The sequence below is a fragment of the Xenopus laevis genome, chromosome 7S (genome assembly GCF_017654675.1).
Source record: "Xenopus laevis strain J_2021 chromosome 7S, Xenopus_laevis_v10.1, whole genome shotgun sequence".
NCBI lineage: Eukaryota > Metazoa > Chordata > Amphibia > Anura > Pipidae > Xenopus > Xenopus laevis.
In genome coordinates, this window is record NC_054384.1 from 109,812,316 (window position 1) to 109,827,382 (window position 15,067).

Below are 15,067 nucleotides of genomic sequence, written 5' to 3' on the forward strand. Positions count from 1 at the left end.
AATGGACTTCAGTGCAGAATTCTGCTGGAGCAGCTCTATTAACTGATGTGTTTTGAAAAAAACATTTTTCCCCATGACTGTATCCCTTTAAAGTGACCACATATGGGGGCTAATTCCAGGCAAAGAGACTGACATGTGGTTCTGCTCGTGCTGCTCAGAGGGGGTGATTGGAGACATGGCAGTTAGGTGAGCACTTGCTTAGAAAAGTACAGGCAGGATTCAGTGATAGTCCAGTTGGCCGGGATGTCAGTAGCCAGGTGGCTATACATGTGCATACTGGATCTACTGGAGCAGAACTCACTGCAGAGGGTGTAGCAATATGGTGACCGGAGGTGCTTGATCATGGCTGAGTAATCCCTGGAGCGCTGGTTACACAAAGTGCAAAAGAATGGTTTCTCCCCTATGGAAAAAAACAAACTCACTGAGGGGTCTTACAGGGGAACTGTCGTTGCTATGGAAATGCCCACAGTAACATGCCATTTGCCATCAGCTGCAAATACATCATTCATCTCTCACTCCTCCAGTTCCACTGCCTTCTGTATCCTCTGATTGTAATGCTGCCCCCTAGTGGCACAGGTACAATACACAGGGACAGAAGCAGAGGTGACAGGTGTGTATTTATATGAATGTAATGCTGCCCCCTAGTGGCACAGGTACAATACACAGGGACAGAAGCAGAGGTGACAGGTGTGTATTTATATGAATGTAATGCTGCCCCCTAGTGGCACAGGTACAATACACAGGGACAGAAGCAGAGGTGACAGGTGTGTATTTATATGAATGTAATGCTGCCCCCTAGTGGCACAGGTACAATACACAGGGACAGAAGCAGAGGTGACAGGTGTGTATTTATATGAATGTAATGCTGCCCCCTAGTGGCACAGGTACAATACACAGGGACAGAAGCAGAGGTGACAGGTGTGTTTATACAAAACCAATGCAGAAACAAATGGGAGGATTTGCATATTTGGTGTAGGGGTTAGAGGAAGCTTGTGAGTAAATACAGCAGCCTCTGTGCCTCAGGAAACCTTCTCTCACCCGGAAGTGAGTGTCCAGCTGGTGTTTCAGTCGGAATCTCTTCCCTCAGTAACTGCACCCAGTGATTTTAGTACCACGTGAGACTTGCGCAGACTCCTCATTGGCTGCTTCTTTTGTGTCGTCTGTTTAACCTCTGCGCCTCCTGCATCAGCGAATCAGAGCGTCTGTTACAATAGCAAGAGAAATACAGATACAAACTGGGGGTGGGGGCACCCACTTACCCATCATTAATTAAAATTTAATCAAAGCACCTTGCAGCAGTACACCTGCGCTGATTGGTTTCATTACCCATTTACCTGGATTGATTGATTACCCATCATTCCCTGTGTATGTGTCACATGGTGTAACTGAAGCAGTGAAGGGAAAACCCACCTGCTATAAGGAAAGCCCCTCTATAAATAGTTTGTTAAGGCCCCGCCCACTTTCCCACAAATGCCAGTGGCTAATTAGTTGCTCGTTAGTATCGTGTGTGGGGGGATTTACCCGTTTCGTTCCTCTGGGGAAATAAACAGTTCTGGGTCATTTCTGATGCAAAATTCTGGGGAACTCAGGGAAAACCCTAAGGAGGAAAGAGGCACATGTCACCTAATGCTCCTGCTTTTACTTTACTTGCCCACTTGTAACTCCATGAGGCCCCTCACTGCACAAACCCCTGGGGAGGTGAATGGGGGCAGCGTTAGCCTTAACTGCAGTGGCGTAACCACCAGGGGTGCAAAGGGTGCAATCGTACCCGGGCCCTGACCCCTTGGGGCCCACAGGAGCCATGATAACAGTTATTGTGGGAGGCTGGGCAGGGGAGATTTTGCAGCATGCATGCCAACAGCACAATTTATAGGGGGTAGGGCCTGATGGGGTCCCGGGTGCCCATCCTGAACCAGGGCCCGCTGGCAAGTAGTTACGCCACTGCTTAACTGGGAGTGAAAAGCCCAGGGGAGAGAACTGCTGCAGCCTGCAAAGTAACGCCTATATAATAATGTAGCTTTTCTTTTATTAGGCACATGCTTTTAGGTGGATATTCCCTTCAGAAATCCTGCACAATTCAGCAGGAACAGTCCCTAAATTTGCTCATAGTCTGTACAGAGAGATCCCATAAAACTATGGCAGCATAGGTATTCCCTGTACTAAGCACAATTCAGCAGGAACAGTCCCTAAGTTTGCTCATAGTCTGTACAGAGAGATCCCATAAAACTATGGCAGCATAAGTATTCCCTGTACTAAGCACAATTCAGCAGGAACAGTCCCTAAGTTTGCTCATAGTCTGTACAGAGAGATCCCATAAAACTATGGTACATAGGTATTCCCTGTACTAAGTACAATTCAGCAGGAACAGTCCCCTAAGTTTGCTCATAGTCTGTACAGAGAGATCCCATAAAACTATGGCAGCATAGGTATTCCCTGTACTAAGCACAATTCAGCAGGAACAGTCCCTAAGTTTGCTCATAGTCTGTACAGAGAGATCCCATAAAACTATGGTACATAGGTATTCCCCTGTACTAAGCACAATTCAGCAGGAACAGTCCCCTAAGTTTGCTCATAGTCTGTACAGAGAAATCCCATAAAACCATGGCAGCATAGGTATTCCCTGTACTAAGCACAATTCAGCAGGAACAGTCCCTAAGTTTGCTCATAGTCTGTACAGAGAGATCCCATAAAACTATGGCAGCATAGGTATTCCCTGTACTAAGCACAATTCAGCAGGAACAGTCCCTAAGTTTGCTCATAGTCTGTACAGAGAGATCCCATAAAACTATGGCACATAGGTATTCCCTGTACTAAGCACAATTCAGCAGGAACAGTCCCTAAGTTTGCTCATAGTCTGTACAGAGAGATCCCATAAAACTATGGCACATAGGTATTCCTCTGTACTAAGCACAATTCAGCAGGAACAGTCCCTAAGTTTGCTCATAGTCTGTACAGAGAGATCCCATAAAACTATGGCAGCATAGGTATTCCCCTGTACTAAGCACAATTCAGCAGGAACAGTCCCCCTAAGTTTGCTCATAGTCTGTACAGAGAGATCCCATATTGCTTATCTTAAATTGTTACAAAAGTATCTAAGTGCACCTGCCATGTATTCTGGGCTCTCTGCCAAAAGCCAATTAAGTTACAAACTTTGTATGGTTTTCTGGCTGTTCAGTGCAGGAGATCAAACAGAAAGTCGGGACATTTCAGTAACAATCCAAGACTGCTGGTTGAGCTGTCAAAATCGGGACTGTCCTGTGAAAAACACAACAGTTTGGAGGTAATGTGTGAGTTAGGGTTGCTAAGTGGCCGGTATTTTACTGACCTGGCCGGTAAAAATTCTGGTTGATCCCCCAATTAATAGGGGAAAAGGAGTATATAGGAAGGCCAGTGTTTTTTTCAAGAAAAGGTGGGAATCCTAAAAGGGCCCAATGGTAGGGGGGACCGTGAAGTTTTTCAAACTTGTATAGGGGCCCCTGACCATCAATTACTTTTTGTTTTACATTGTAGGGGGGCCCCGGCCACCAATAAGTTTTACAATTCATATTTTAGCAGCAAGTTTGTCTGTCTCTTTACTGGGGATGTGAGAGTCTGAGCCGAGAAGCCCAGAAAATATTACTGAGAGGAATTCTGATGGCGGCCTGATCCTGAGCCTCATTTAACATTTATTCACAGATAATATTTAAACGTATACAAAGGCGTGACTGTAAATTAATGAATTCAATACGACTACACCAATCTTTCAAACAACATTAGTACGCTAAGATGGCGGAAGTCATAACGCAAGATGCGTTCCACGCCTCCAGTCAGTGATTCTAGCAACCGGAAAAGCAGGGACGCCAAAGTGATTTGAGATGCCGGAAGCGATGCCGTTATCTTTGCGCCGGCGCAGAGTTGTAACCTTTGGTGCAAACCGGTCGTGTTGTGTGTAATTGTGTGTCAGGGTACCGTCAGGATGGCGGGGAAGAGCGGGGAGGAAAAGATGAAGGAGATGGAGGCGGAGATGGCGCTGTGAGTGTCCCTTTGGCTTGGGCCGCCTGTAATGTGAGGGGCCCCGGGTGCCAGGCTGAATAGTGGGACCAGTCACGTGTGGACTTTGTTTATGTTCTGAAATGTTACTGGTGAACTTTATACTTTAGCTCTTCCTTCCTGCTGTGGGCGCTCTGTACTTTACTGTAATGTAATGTAATGTACTGCTGTGGGACCTGTTATCCACAATACTCGGCATCTGGGGATTTCCTGATAACAGATCTTTCTGTAATTTGGATCTTCATACCTTAAGTCTACTAGAAAATCATATAAACATTAAATAAAGCCAATAGGCTGGTTTTGCTTCCAATAAGGATTAATTATATCTTAGTTGGGATCAAGTACAAGCGACTTTTATTATTACACAGAAAAAGGAAATTATTTTTAAACATTTGGAATATTTGTATAAAACAAGAGTCTATGAGATTCGGAGCATTCTGGGTAACAGGTTTCTGGATAATGGATCTCGTACCTATACGAATACTCTTTACTGTTTATATTAAAACGGTGGCTATAGTATGTTGTAGAATGGATCATTCTAAGCAACTTTAACATTGGTCATCATTATTCATTTTTTATAGGTTTTTTTTTAAATTATTTACCTCCTTCTGGCTCTCTCCAGCTTTTAAATGGGGGTCAGTGACCCTATGTAAGAAAAAACAAATATTCTGCAAGGCTACAAATCTGTTTACTGTTGATACTTTACGCCTCTTTCTCTTCAGACTGTCTCCTATTCGTATTCCAGTCTCTTATTCAAATCAGTGCATGGTTGCTAGGGGAATTTGTATCCTAGCAACCAGGCGGCAGAAATTACAAACTGCAGGGCTGCTGAATAAAAAGCTAAATAACCCTACGAAAACCACAAATAAAAAATAGAAAAACAATTGCAAATCAGTGCATGGTTGCTAGGGGAATATCTGGACCTTAGCAACCAGATTGCTGAAATTACAAACTGCTAAAAGAAACGGAATCACTCAAAAACCACAAATAATAAAAAATGAAAACCAATTGCAAATTGACTCAGAATATCCCTCTCTACATCAGTTCATTTGAAGGTAAACGACCCCTATAAAGGGCATATAAACCCCTCCAAACACATTTTCCCTAATGTGATTCTAATAAACTTTCCTATATATATATATATATTATAAAAAAGACCAGCAACACCGATATATTTTGTGCAAAAATTCAAATGTATTGAAAATGCATGTACAGCCACACACACACACACATACACAGTCCCAAAGGTGCACACCATTTACAGGATAGAGTACCTGGGTGCCCGAGCCAGCAGGGTAAATGTATAGGGAAGAATGGCGGCACTCTCAGGATTTTCAGGCGAAATAAAGAAAAACTTTTTATTTAACTCGACGTTTCGATTCCTCACCGGGATCTTTCCCAACATGGTTGTATGTTTGTATACTCTTGAGAAAGATCCCTGTGAGGGATCGAAACGTTGAGTTAAATAAATCCTGCGAGTGCCGCCATTCTTCCTTATATATATATAGATATAGATATATATATATATAATAAGTCCAAGTAGTAGTATGTATGTATGTGTGTGTATATATATGTATATATATATACACACACATACATACATACAGTTGTGCTCATACGTTTCCATGCCCTGGCAGAATTTATGACTTCTTAACCATTTTTCAGAGACTGTAAATAATAACACAAAAACTTTTCTTTCACTTTATTGTCAGACAACTGTGTTTACTCGTAATCATAATCACTACACAAACTACCCAAATGACCCCAGTTCTCATTACTGTGTATTGGCCCCATTAACATCAATGACAGTTTGAAGTCTTTTGTGGCAGTTGTGGATGAGGCTCTTTATCTTCTCAGACGGTAAAACTGCCCATTCTTCCTCCTCCAGTTCCCGTAAATTCTTGGGCTGTTTTGCATGAACTGCGCGGGGTTTGAGGTCTCCCCAGAGTGGCTCAATGATATTGAAGTCAGAAGACTGACATGGCCACTCCAGATCCTTCACTTTATTTTGCTGTAGCCAATGACAGGTCAACTTGGCCTTGTGTTTTGGGTCATTGTCATGTTGGAAAGTCCAAGAATGTCCCATGCGCAGCTTCTGGGCTGATGAGAGCAAATTTTCCTCCAGTGTTTCTTGTATTTCACCTGAACTTATTTGTGGGTTTTTCATTGCATCCAGAACTATTTTTCTGGCAGTTGTGTCTGAAATTGTAGTTGTTCTCCCTGACCGTGGTTTGGTTTCAACAGAATCCCTAATTTTCCACTTCTTAATTAGAGTTTGAACACTGCTGATTGGCATTCTCAATCCCTTTGATATTTTCTTATATCCCTTTCCGGTTTTATACAGTTCAACTACTTTTTCCCGCAGATCCTTTGACAATTCTTTTGATTTCCCGATGACTTAGAATCCAAAAAACGTCAGTGCAGCAGTGGATGAAAGATACAAGTGTCTGTCAGGAGTCCAGAAAGTCATTGAGCTTTTCTACACAGCCGCTCATGACAAGCGAACAGATGACAGGTGAAGATAGTTACCTTTAATAACCATTCTAACCCTTTTGTGTCAAGTTGTGAGCAGGTTATCAGGCCAATAACCAGGGTATGGAAACTTTTGTTCAGGGTCATTTGGGTAGTTTCTGTAGTGATTATGATTTAAATTGAGTTAAAATTAACATTGAGTTAACTTTTTGTATGTTATAGAATGTTATAGAATGGCCAATTTTAAGCAACTTTTCAATTGGTCTTCATTTTGTATTTTGTATAGCTTTTGATTGATTTTCTTTTTTCTCCTGACTATTTCCAGCTTTTGCATGGGGGTCACTGACCCCATCTAAAAACAAATGCTCTGTAAGGCTACACATATATTGTTGTTGCTACTTTTTATTACTCATATTTCTTTTCAGTCCCTCTCTTATTCATATTCCAGTCTCTTATTCAAATCAATGCATGGTTGCTAGGGTAACTTGGACCCTAGCTACCAGATTGCTGAAATAGCGGACTGGAGCATTGTTAAAAAAAAAAAAAAAAAGCTAAATATCTCAAAAACCACTAATGATAAACCAATTGCAAATTGTCTCAGAATATCAGTCTCTGCATCATACTAAAACTTAATTCAAAGGTGAAAAACCCCTTTAAAGTGGACCTGTCGCCTAGACACAAAAATCTGTATAATAAAAGTCCAAATTAAACATGAAATCCAATTTCTATTTTTTATTAAAGCATTCATAGCTGTTGTAAGCTCAATTAAAAATCTCAGCTGTCACTCAAATATAGTCTGCCCCTCCTCTATGCCTTAGGCAATTCCTTTCACTTTCCATTCAGCACTTCCTACATGTCACTGCTCTCCCCACATTCCCCCCAATCTCTTCACCATTTAATTGTGTAACCAGGACATGGGGATGGACATCAGCTCCCCCATTCTGGTGCACAAACAAGATTCTGAGATGATACAAGACTTGTCTTAATAACAGTGTCCACAAAATGGCTCCTGCCTGCTTGTTATAATTATGAATTCCCAGACTGAAGGAAACAAGATTCAGATAATTTATATAGTGTATTTAAAGTTCATTTTGCTTGACTAATGTGATAAAATAGGATTTTGAAGGATTTTTTTTGGGTGACGGGTCCCCTTTAAAAAGAGTAAACACAGTTGTTTGACAATAAATGGCTTCAGCCAACCACTAACCACGAGCGAAAGAAAAGTTTTTGTGTTATTTATATTCACTGAAAAATGGTTAAGAAATCATAAATTCTTGCAGGGTATGTAAACTTATGAGCACAACTGTGTATATATATACCGTATATACTCGAGTATAAGCCGTCCCGAGTATAAGCCGAGGTACCTAATTTTACCTCCAAAAACTGGGAAAGCTTATTGACTTGAGTATAAGCCTAGGGTGAGAAATGCAGCAGCTTCTGGTAAGTTTCAATCAAAAAATTGAGGGTTTCTGCTCCAATTGGAGGTGCCGGCGTCTCGTTTTTGGACACCGGCGACTATTCTTAGATGCTGGCGACTATTCTTAGACGCCGGCGACCGTTTTTGCGCTTGACCCGAGTATAAGCCGAGGTAGAGTTTTTCAGCATATTTTGCGGGCTGAAAAACTCGGCTTATACTCGAGTATATACGGTATATATATATATATGGTTCTTATTCCTTTTATTGTGTAGTGAATAATTATGATGCCCATTCAGAATACAGTAGAGCTGGTTGTTAGAGTGCAGGTCAGGGGGTGTAGTTGAACTGCAGGGGCCACTTGTTTTGTGTCAGATCCCTCTCACTCTCTCCTGTGATGAATCTTCGTTGTTTAGGTTTGAGCAGGAAGTTCTGGGGGCTCCAGTGGCTCCGTCTCCAGTCGATCCCGTTCCTTTGTCCATCCAAGCTGTGCCGATTATTCGTCCCGTTATTGCAACAAACACCTACAGTCAGGTAACGGATTGGGGATAGTAAATAGCTCTTGGCACCCTAGTGTGTGTGGCAGAACTATATCCAGTAGGTATGACTTGCTTGTGTGCCTATCACTATGGCTTTACAGATGGGGCAATACATGTTACTGCTTCTCCTTAACTCCCAGGTGCAGCAGAGTCTCCAGGCGAGGGCAGCAGCTGCAGCCAGTGTTGTGGGGCCCAATTTTGTTTCACCAGTAACATTTGTTGGCCCAGGTACAGAACCTCTATTTTCTATCTGCTTTCTAATCCTATTGCTTCCTTTGCTGATGTATTTTTTATCCTCCCTTTATGGATTCAGCCATCCCTCCCCCTAGACCACCAGTGATGAGACCCAGTTTCATTCCTCATGCTTTACAGCGACCGATTGAGCCTCACGGAGCCATGACTCGTCCTTCCTTCATCCCCCATGTCTTGCAGCACAGAGCTGGTAAGTGACTGCTTTACACAGAACATTCCTTCTCTGTATATTTGTATTTATACATATGGGAGGAGGGAGGTGCCATATTGATTCCCTTAGACAGTACAGTATGAGGGTATAGCTTATTGTGTGCCCAGAACATTCCTTCTCTGTATATTTGTATTTATACATATGGGAGGAGGAGGTGCCATATTGATTCCTTAGACAGTACAGTATGAGGGTATAGCTTATTGTGTGCCCAGAACATTCCTTCTCTGTATATTTGTATTTATACATATGGGAGGAGGAGGTGCCATATTGATTCCTTAGACAGTACAGTATGAGGGTATAGCTTATTGTGTGCCCAGAACATTCCTTCTCTGTATATTTGTATTTATACATATGGGAGGAGGGAGGTGCCATATTGATTCCCTTAGACAGTACAGTATGAGGGTATAGCTTATTGTGTGCCCAGAACATTCCTTCTCTGTATATTTGTATTTATACATATGGGAGGAGGAGGTGCCATATTGATTCCCTTAGACATACAGTATGAGGGTATAGCTTATTGTGTGCCCAGAACATTCCTTCTCTGTATATTTGTATTTATACATATGGGAGGAGGAGGTGCCATATTGATTCCCTTAGTCAGTACAGTATGAGGGTATAGCTTATTGTGTGCCCAGAACATTCCTTCTCTGTATATTTGTATTTATACATTATGGGAGGAGGAGGTGCCATATTGATTCCCTTAGTCAGTACAGTATGAGGGTATAGCTTATTGTGTGCCCAGAACATTCCTTCTCTGTATATTTGTATTTATACATATGGGAGGAGGAGGTGCCATATTGATTCCCTTAGACAGTACAGTATGAGGGTATAGCTTATTGTGTGCCCAGAACATTCCTTCTCTGTATATTTGTATTTATACATATGGGAGGAGGAGGTGCCATATTGATTCCCTTAGTCAGTACAGTATGAGGGTATAGCTTATTGTGTGCCCAGAACATTCCTTCTCTGTATATTTGTATTTATACATATGGGAGGAGGAGGTGGCATATTGATTCCCTTAGACAGTACAGTATGAGGGTACAGCTTATTGTGTGCCCAGAACACTCCTTCTCTGTATATTTGTATTTATACATATGGGAGGAGGAGGTGCCATATTGATTCCCTTAGACAGTACAGTATGAGGGTATAGCTTATTGTGTGCCCAGAACATTCCTTCTCTGTATATTTGTATTTATACATATGGGAGGAGGAGTTGCCATATTGATTCCCTTAGACAGTACAGTATGAGGGTATAGCTTATTGTGTGCCCAGAACATTCCTTCTCTGTATATTTGTCCTCAGTAATGGCTACAAGATCTCATTTATATTCCCCTAGGGCTGTTTGACAAGAGAAGGGCTGCTGTCAGGGAATTCCACAGGAATGATGTGGTGCCTTTTACATTCACATTAACCCTTTGCAGCCTAAAGGCAATTAATTTCCAGTTCTGTATTTGTGTGTGACTGCCACCTATAGGTGATACTGGGCATCATCAGGGACTCTCTGTTACTCTTTTTATTTCCCATCTGTTACATCTTTATTCTGTTTCTTTGCTGTCCCCATTGGATGTGAATGAACTATAGAAAGTAAAGTGGGAGGAGGGGGTGCCAGGCTCTATGGGTGCAGAAGAGTAGAGTTAAATTCTCTATTTGTTGTGTTGTTGTAGAGCCCTAATGTCTGTACTGGCAGTCTGGGCAACACCAGTCTTAACATTCTCTTCCCTTTGTTTCCAGCCGGACCCCGACACCCAGGAATGCCTCCCCTACAGCCTTTAATGGCCCATCACATGCACGGCCCACCCCCACCACTGATGCGACACATACCTCCTCCTCCACTGGGCATGCGTCCCGGCCCCCCTGTGAGTGCTGTATTGGTACATTCCTTGTTCCATATCTCTACTCTATTGTTCAGGCAGAGAGATATTAGTCGCTGGGTTTTTTTCCATTTTTCTGTTTATCTGACGTCCTTCACTAAAACCCATGTCTCACACATGGAGATGCTCTGATTGGTCCCAGCAGAACTATAAGATTTAGGAAGCAGCTGTGATTTAAAGGGGTGGTTCACTTTTCTATTAGGGATGCACCGTTCTCGGGATTCAGCCTTCAGCAGTATTTGGATTTGGCCGAATCCTTGTGTCTGGCCGAACCAAATCTGAATCCTAATTTGCATATGTAAATTAGGGGCCGGGGAGGGAAATCACCTTTACTTTTCATCTCAAAACAAGGAAATTAATAAAATGCTCATACTTTTTCCTTTCCCGTCCCTAATTTTTTGAATATGCGGTTCAGTATTCAGCCCAAATCTTTAAAGGATTCGGTGCATCCCTATATTCCATTAAGTTCTAGTATGTCATAGAATGGCTAATTCTAAGCAACTTCCAAGTTGGCCTTCATTGTTTATTTTTTTTATACTTTTTAATTATTTGCCTTTTTCTTCTAATTCTTTCCAGCTTTCACTGACCCCCATCTAAAAAACAAATACTCTTTAAGGCTTCAAATGTGTTGTCATTGTTACTTTTTATTCCTAATCTTTCTATTCAGTCCTCTCCTATTCTTATTCCAGTCTCTTATTCAAATCAATGCATGGGTTGCTAGGATTATTGTGGCCCTAGCAACCAGAAGGCTGAATTTTCAAACTGGAGAGCTGCTGAATAAAAAGCCAAATAAGTCAAAAACCACAAATAGTAAAAAATTAAAACCAATTGCAAATTTTCTCAGAATATCCCTCTCTACATCATACTAACAGTTAACTCAATGGTGAACAATCCCTTTAAAGGAGTTTCATTACAGGTCATGTGATTGTCAGGCTGTATATTCCTTTCAACAAGTGGGAAAACGTATTTTATTTCTTCCTGTATATACAGCCTGCACCAATGGGACCTCTACCTCCCCCACCCCGTCCCATGGTACAGTCTGCTCCAAAAATCAACCCTACAGTCATCCAAGCTGCCCCCACTGTCTATACTGCACCCCCAGTAAGGAAGCCAGAGGTAAGTTTTATCCTATAATAATAATAATAATAATGATACGATGATGATGATGATGGTGTCTAGTCTGTGAGTGTTGTTATAACATCTTTTTCTTTCAGGAGGAAATTGTGGAACCCCCAATAATACCAGAAGAGAAGGAAAGTCTTAGCTATGAAGAAACCGTTATTGGCCCCAGTATGCCTGAAATAGAACCGGTGCAACCTGAGGTGAGACCCCGCAGCTGAGATTTGGAGCAGGAAACAGATTGATGACACTGGATTTGTTGTTCTGCTCCTCTTCCTAAAATCTCGCAGTCCCTGTTCTGTAGGTGGTGCTGGAACCAGTACAAGAGGATAAAAAGAAAGCAAAGCCGGAGAAATTAAAACGGTGCATTCGCACTGCAGCCGGGACGTCTTGGGAAGATCAAAGTTTATTAGAATGGGAACCAGGTAAGTGGCACACCTGTATGGAACTGCTGTGTCTGCTCTAATGTTGTTCCTTATTGAGGCTATAACTAGCCACGCCCCTAAAGGTCTGCTGATAAGGTGAGGTGGCCATATGAGGGGGCCTGTACACTGGGGTAAATCCGGCTGCTCCAATCATTGGGCTCCAAGTCCAAAGCTGGAGTTAGAACTGCAGGTCCATGGAGACCCGTGGGGAGAGGAGCACGACAATGTGGTCCTTGTCCAAGAGGATTTTCTAACTTGCCCAATTTACAGCCAAATATCGTCAAGCTGCTGACTTGATCTGGAAGAGTCCAACTTTCTGTGTCATGGGAAACATAATTTTTATCAAAACACATCAGTTAATAGTGCTGCTCCAGCAGAATTCTGCACTGAAATTTTTTTTTATATTTAATTTTGAAATCTGACATGGAGCTAGAGATATTGTCAGTTCCCCAGCTGCTCCCAGTCATTTGACTTGTGCTCTGATAAACTTCAGTCACTCTTTACTGCACAGAACAACAGGAAGGTAACCAGAAAGCCGCTCCCTAACACAAGATAACAACTGCCTGGTAGATCTAAGAACAGCACTCAATAGTAAAATCCAGGTCCCACTGAGACACATTCAGTTACATTGAGTAGGAGAAACAACAGCCTGCCAGAAAGCAGTTCCATCCTAAAGTGCTGGCTCTTTCTGAAATCACATGACCAGGCAAAATGACCTGAGATGCACCTACACACCAATATTACAACTAAATACACTTGCTGCTTCAGGAATGACATTTTATATTGTACAGTGAATTATTTGCAGTGTAAACAGTGTCATTTAGAAATAAAAACTACAAAACAAAAATCATGACCGAATCCATTTAAGCAGCATTCCCTTTGTTTCTTTAGATGACTTTCGGATATTTTGCGGGGATTTGGGAAATGAGGTGAACGATGACATCCTTGCTCGCGCTTTCAGCCGCTACCCCTCCTTCCTGAGGGCCAAAGTCATCCGGGACAAACGCACGGGGAAGACTAAAGGCTACGGGTTTGTGAGCTTCAAGGATCCCAATGACTACGTGAGAGCCACGCGAGAGATGAATGGTACGACCGGGCTTTTCTAATTCGTTACATTCATCACAATTGCCAATGTCTGCTGGCCTCTGGGAAAGTTCATTGTAAGGGGATCTGGGGGTGGTAGCAGACATTACTCCATTAAAGGATAAGTAAACCTTTAATATGAGTGAATATAAAATTGATGAGCAGGCTATTCTAAGCACCTTTGCAATGTACATTCATTATTTATTTTCTTTTTATTCCAAGATATTAAAGGATACATGTACTGTTAATATGAATGAATTCTGTTCCAACAGCGCCACTTGATGGTCATTTTCCCACCAGTCTGACCAGCAAGTAGTCAAGGAAGTTGTCAGGAGAAAGAAAGAGGCTGCTCTGATGTTCTTCTGTTGAGGAAAGATCTGAGAAAGGTTTTAAATTTTTTTCCTAAGCAGAAGGTTTACTTATCCTTTAAAGGGGTGGTTCTTCTTAAAGTTCTCTCTTATTTCTAGATTGACTATTTCTAAGTAACCTTTCAGCTGGCCTTTATAATTTTTTAATTATTTCCAGCTTTCAGATAGGGGTCACCGACCTCATCTAAAAAAATCCAAATACTCTGTGAGGCTACACATGTATTGTTATTGCTACTTTTTATTCCTCATCTTTCTATTCGGGCCTCTCCTTTTCATATTCCAGTCTCTTATTCAAATCAGTGCATGGTTGCTAGGATAAGTGCAACCCTAGCAACCAGACTGCTAAAAACTGGAGAGTTGCTGAATTAAATCCATGTCTCTGTCTCTTACAGGCAAATACGTAGGCTCTCGCCCTATAAAGCTGCGGAAGAGTCAGTGGAAGGATCGCAATATAGACGTTGTGCGCAAGAAGCAGAGGGAGAAGAAGAAGCTCGGCCTGAGATAGACAATGGACTGATCTGGAACAATAGACATAAACTCTATAGATTTCAGCTCTTTGTCTAATTTTGAGGATGCTCTTATCTCTCCAGCTGTTAGACACAGCCCTTGCAAGCGCCCCATTTAACAGCTGGAGGGCCACAGCGTTGCCTCCCTACACTAAGACTTTTACATTTCTCCTGTTTGATTGGTTCTGAGTAGCCGACAAATGAGCAGTGTCCGTTTTGCTTTGTACTTATTGCGCTTTCCCGTTTACTACCCAGGACTAGCGGCTCCATTATATTCTAGTCCTGTGTGTGTTCCCCCTGCGTTACTTTTTATTCAATGAAGGAATGATGTTGTGTTCATCTGCACTGGATGTATTCATTAAACCTTAACGGGCCGCAATCTGCTCTTACTGAATCCACCATCCCAGTTGATGAGAACTCGCTTGTTTTATTGTTATTTTTTAAACTTTAAGGGGAACTATCGCAAAATTGAAAATGTAATATAAGCTTCATCATATTGAGATGAGAAACTTTCTCCAGGTCTGAATGGGGGACACAGGGACCATGGGGTACAGCTGGTACATTCAGGAGGGCAGGACACAACAGTAGAACAAAACTAGCCCCACCCCTACTGGCTATACCCCCAGGAGGCGGAGCTTAGCCCAGTTTTTGTTGTGTCCTCAGGAGGATAGGACATTGAAATCCAGTCTGCTTTATTATTTTTAAATTCTGTCAGTTTCTTGACACCAGGGGATGCCCAGGACTCTACACTGTGTTAGAGGACCCCCCATAGGCATCC

The 15,067-nt window shown here is 42.1% G+C and overlaps 1 protein-coding gene across 2 annotated transcripts; it reads left to right on the top strand.

Moving 5' to 3' along the window:
• The first annotated feature begins 3,821 nt into the window (after positions 1-3,821).
• Positions 3,822-14,690, top strand: rbm42.S (RNA binding motif protein 42 S homeolog). Of its 2 annotated transcripts, none has more exons than XM_041570281.1 (10): positions 3,822-4,011; positions 8,332-8,449; positions 8,595-8,682; positions 8,768-8,896; positions 10,649-10,773; positions 11,779-11,904; positions 12,003-12,110; positions 12,212-12,332; positions 13,224-13,418; positions 13,688-13,747. In XM_041570281.1, exons 1-10 carry the CDS (start codon positions 3,956-3,958, stop codon positions 13,729-13,731), a joined length of 1,110 nt encoding a protein of 369 aa, XP_041426215.1. In that variant the 5' UTR covers positions 3,822-3,955; the 3' UTR covers positions 13,732-13,747.
• The last annotated feature ends 377 nt before the right edge of the window (positions 14,691-15,067 follow it).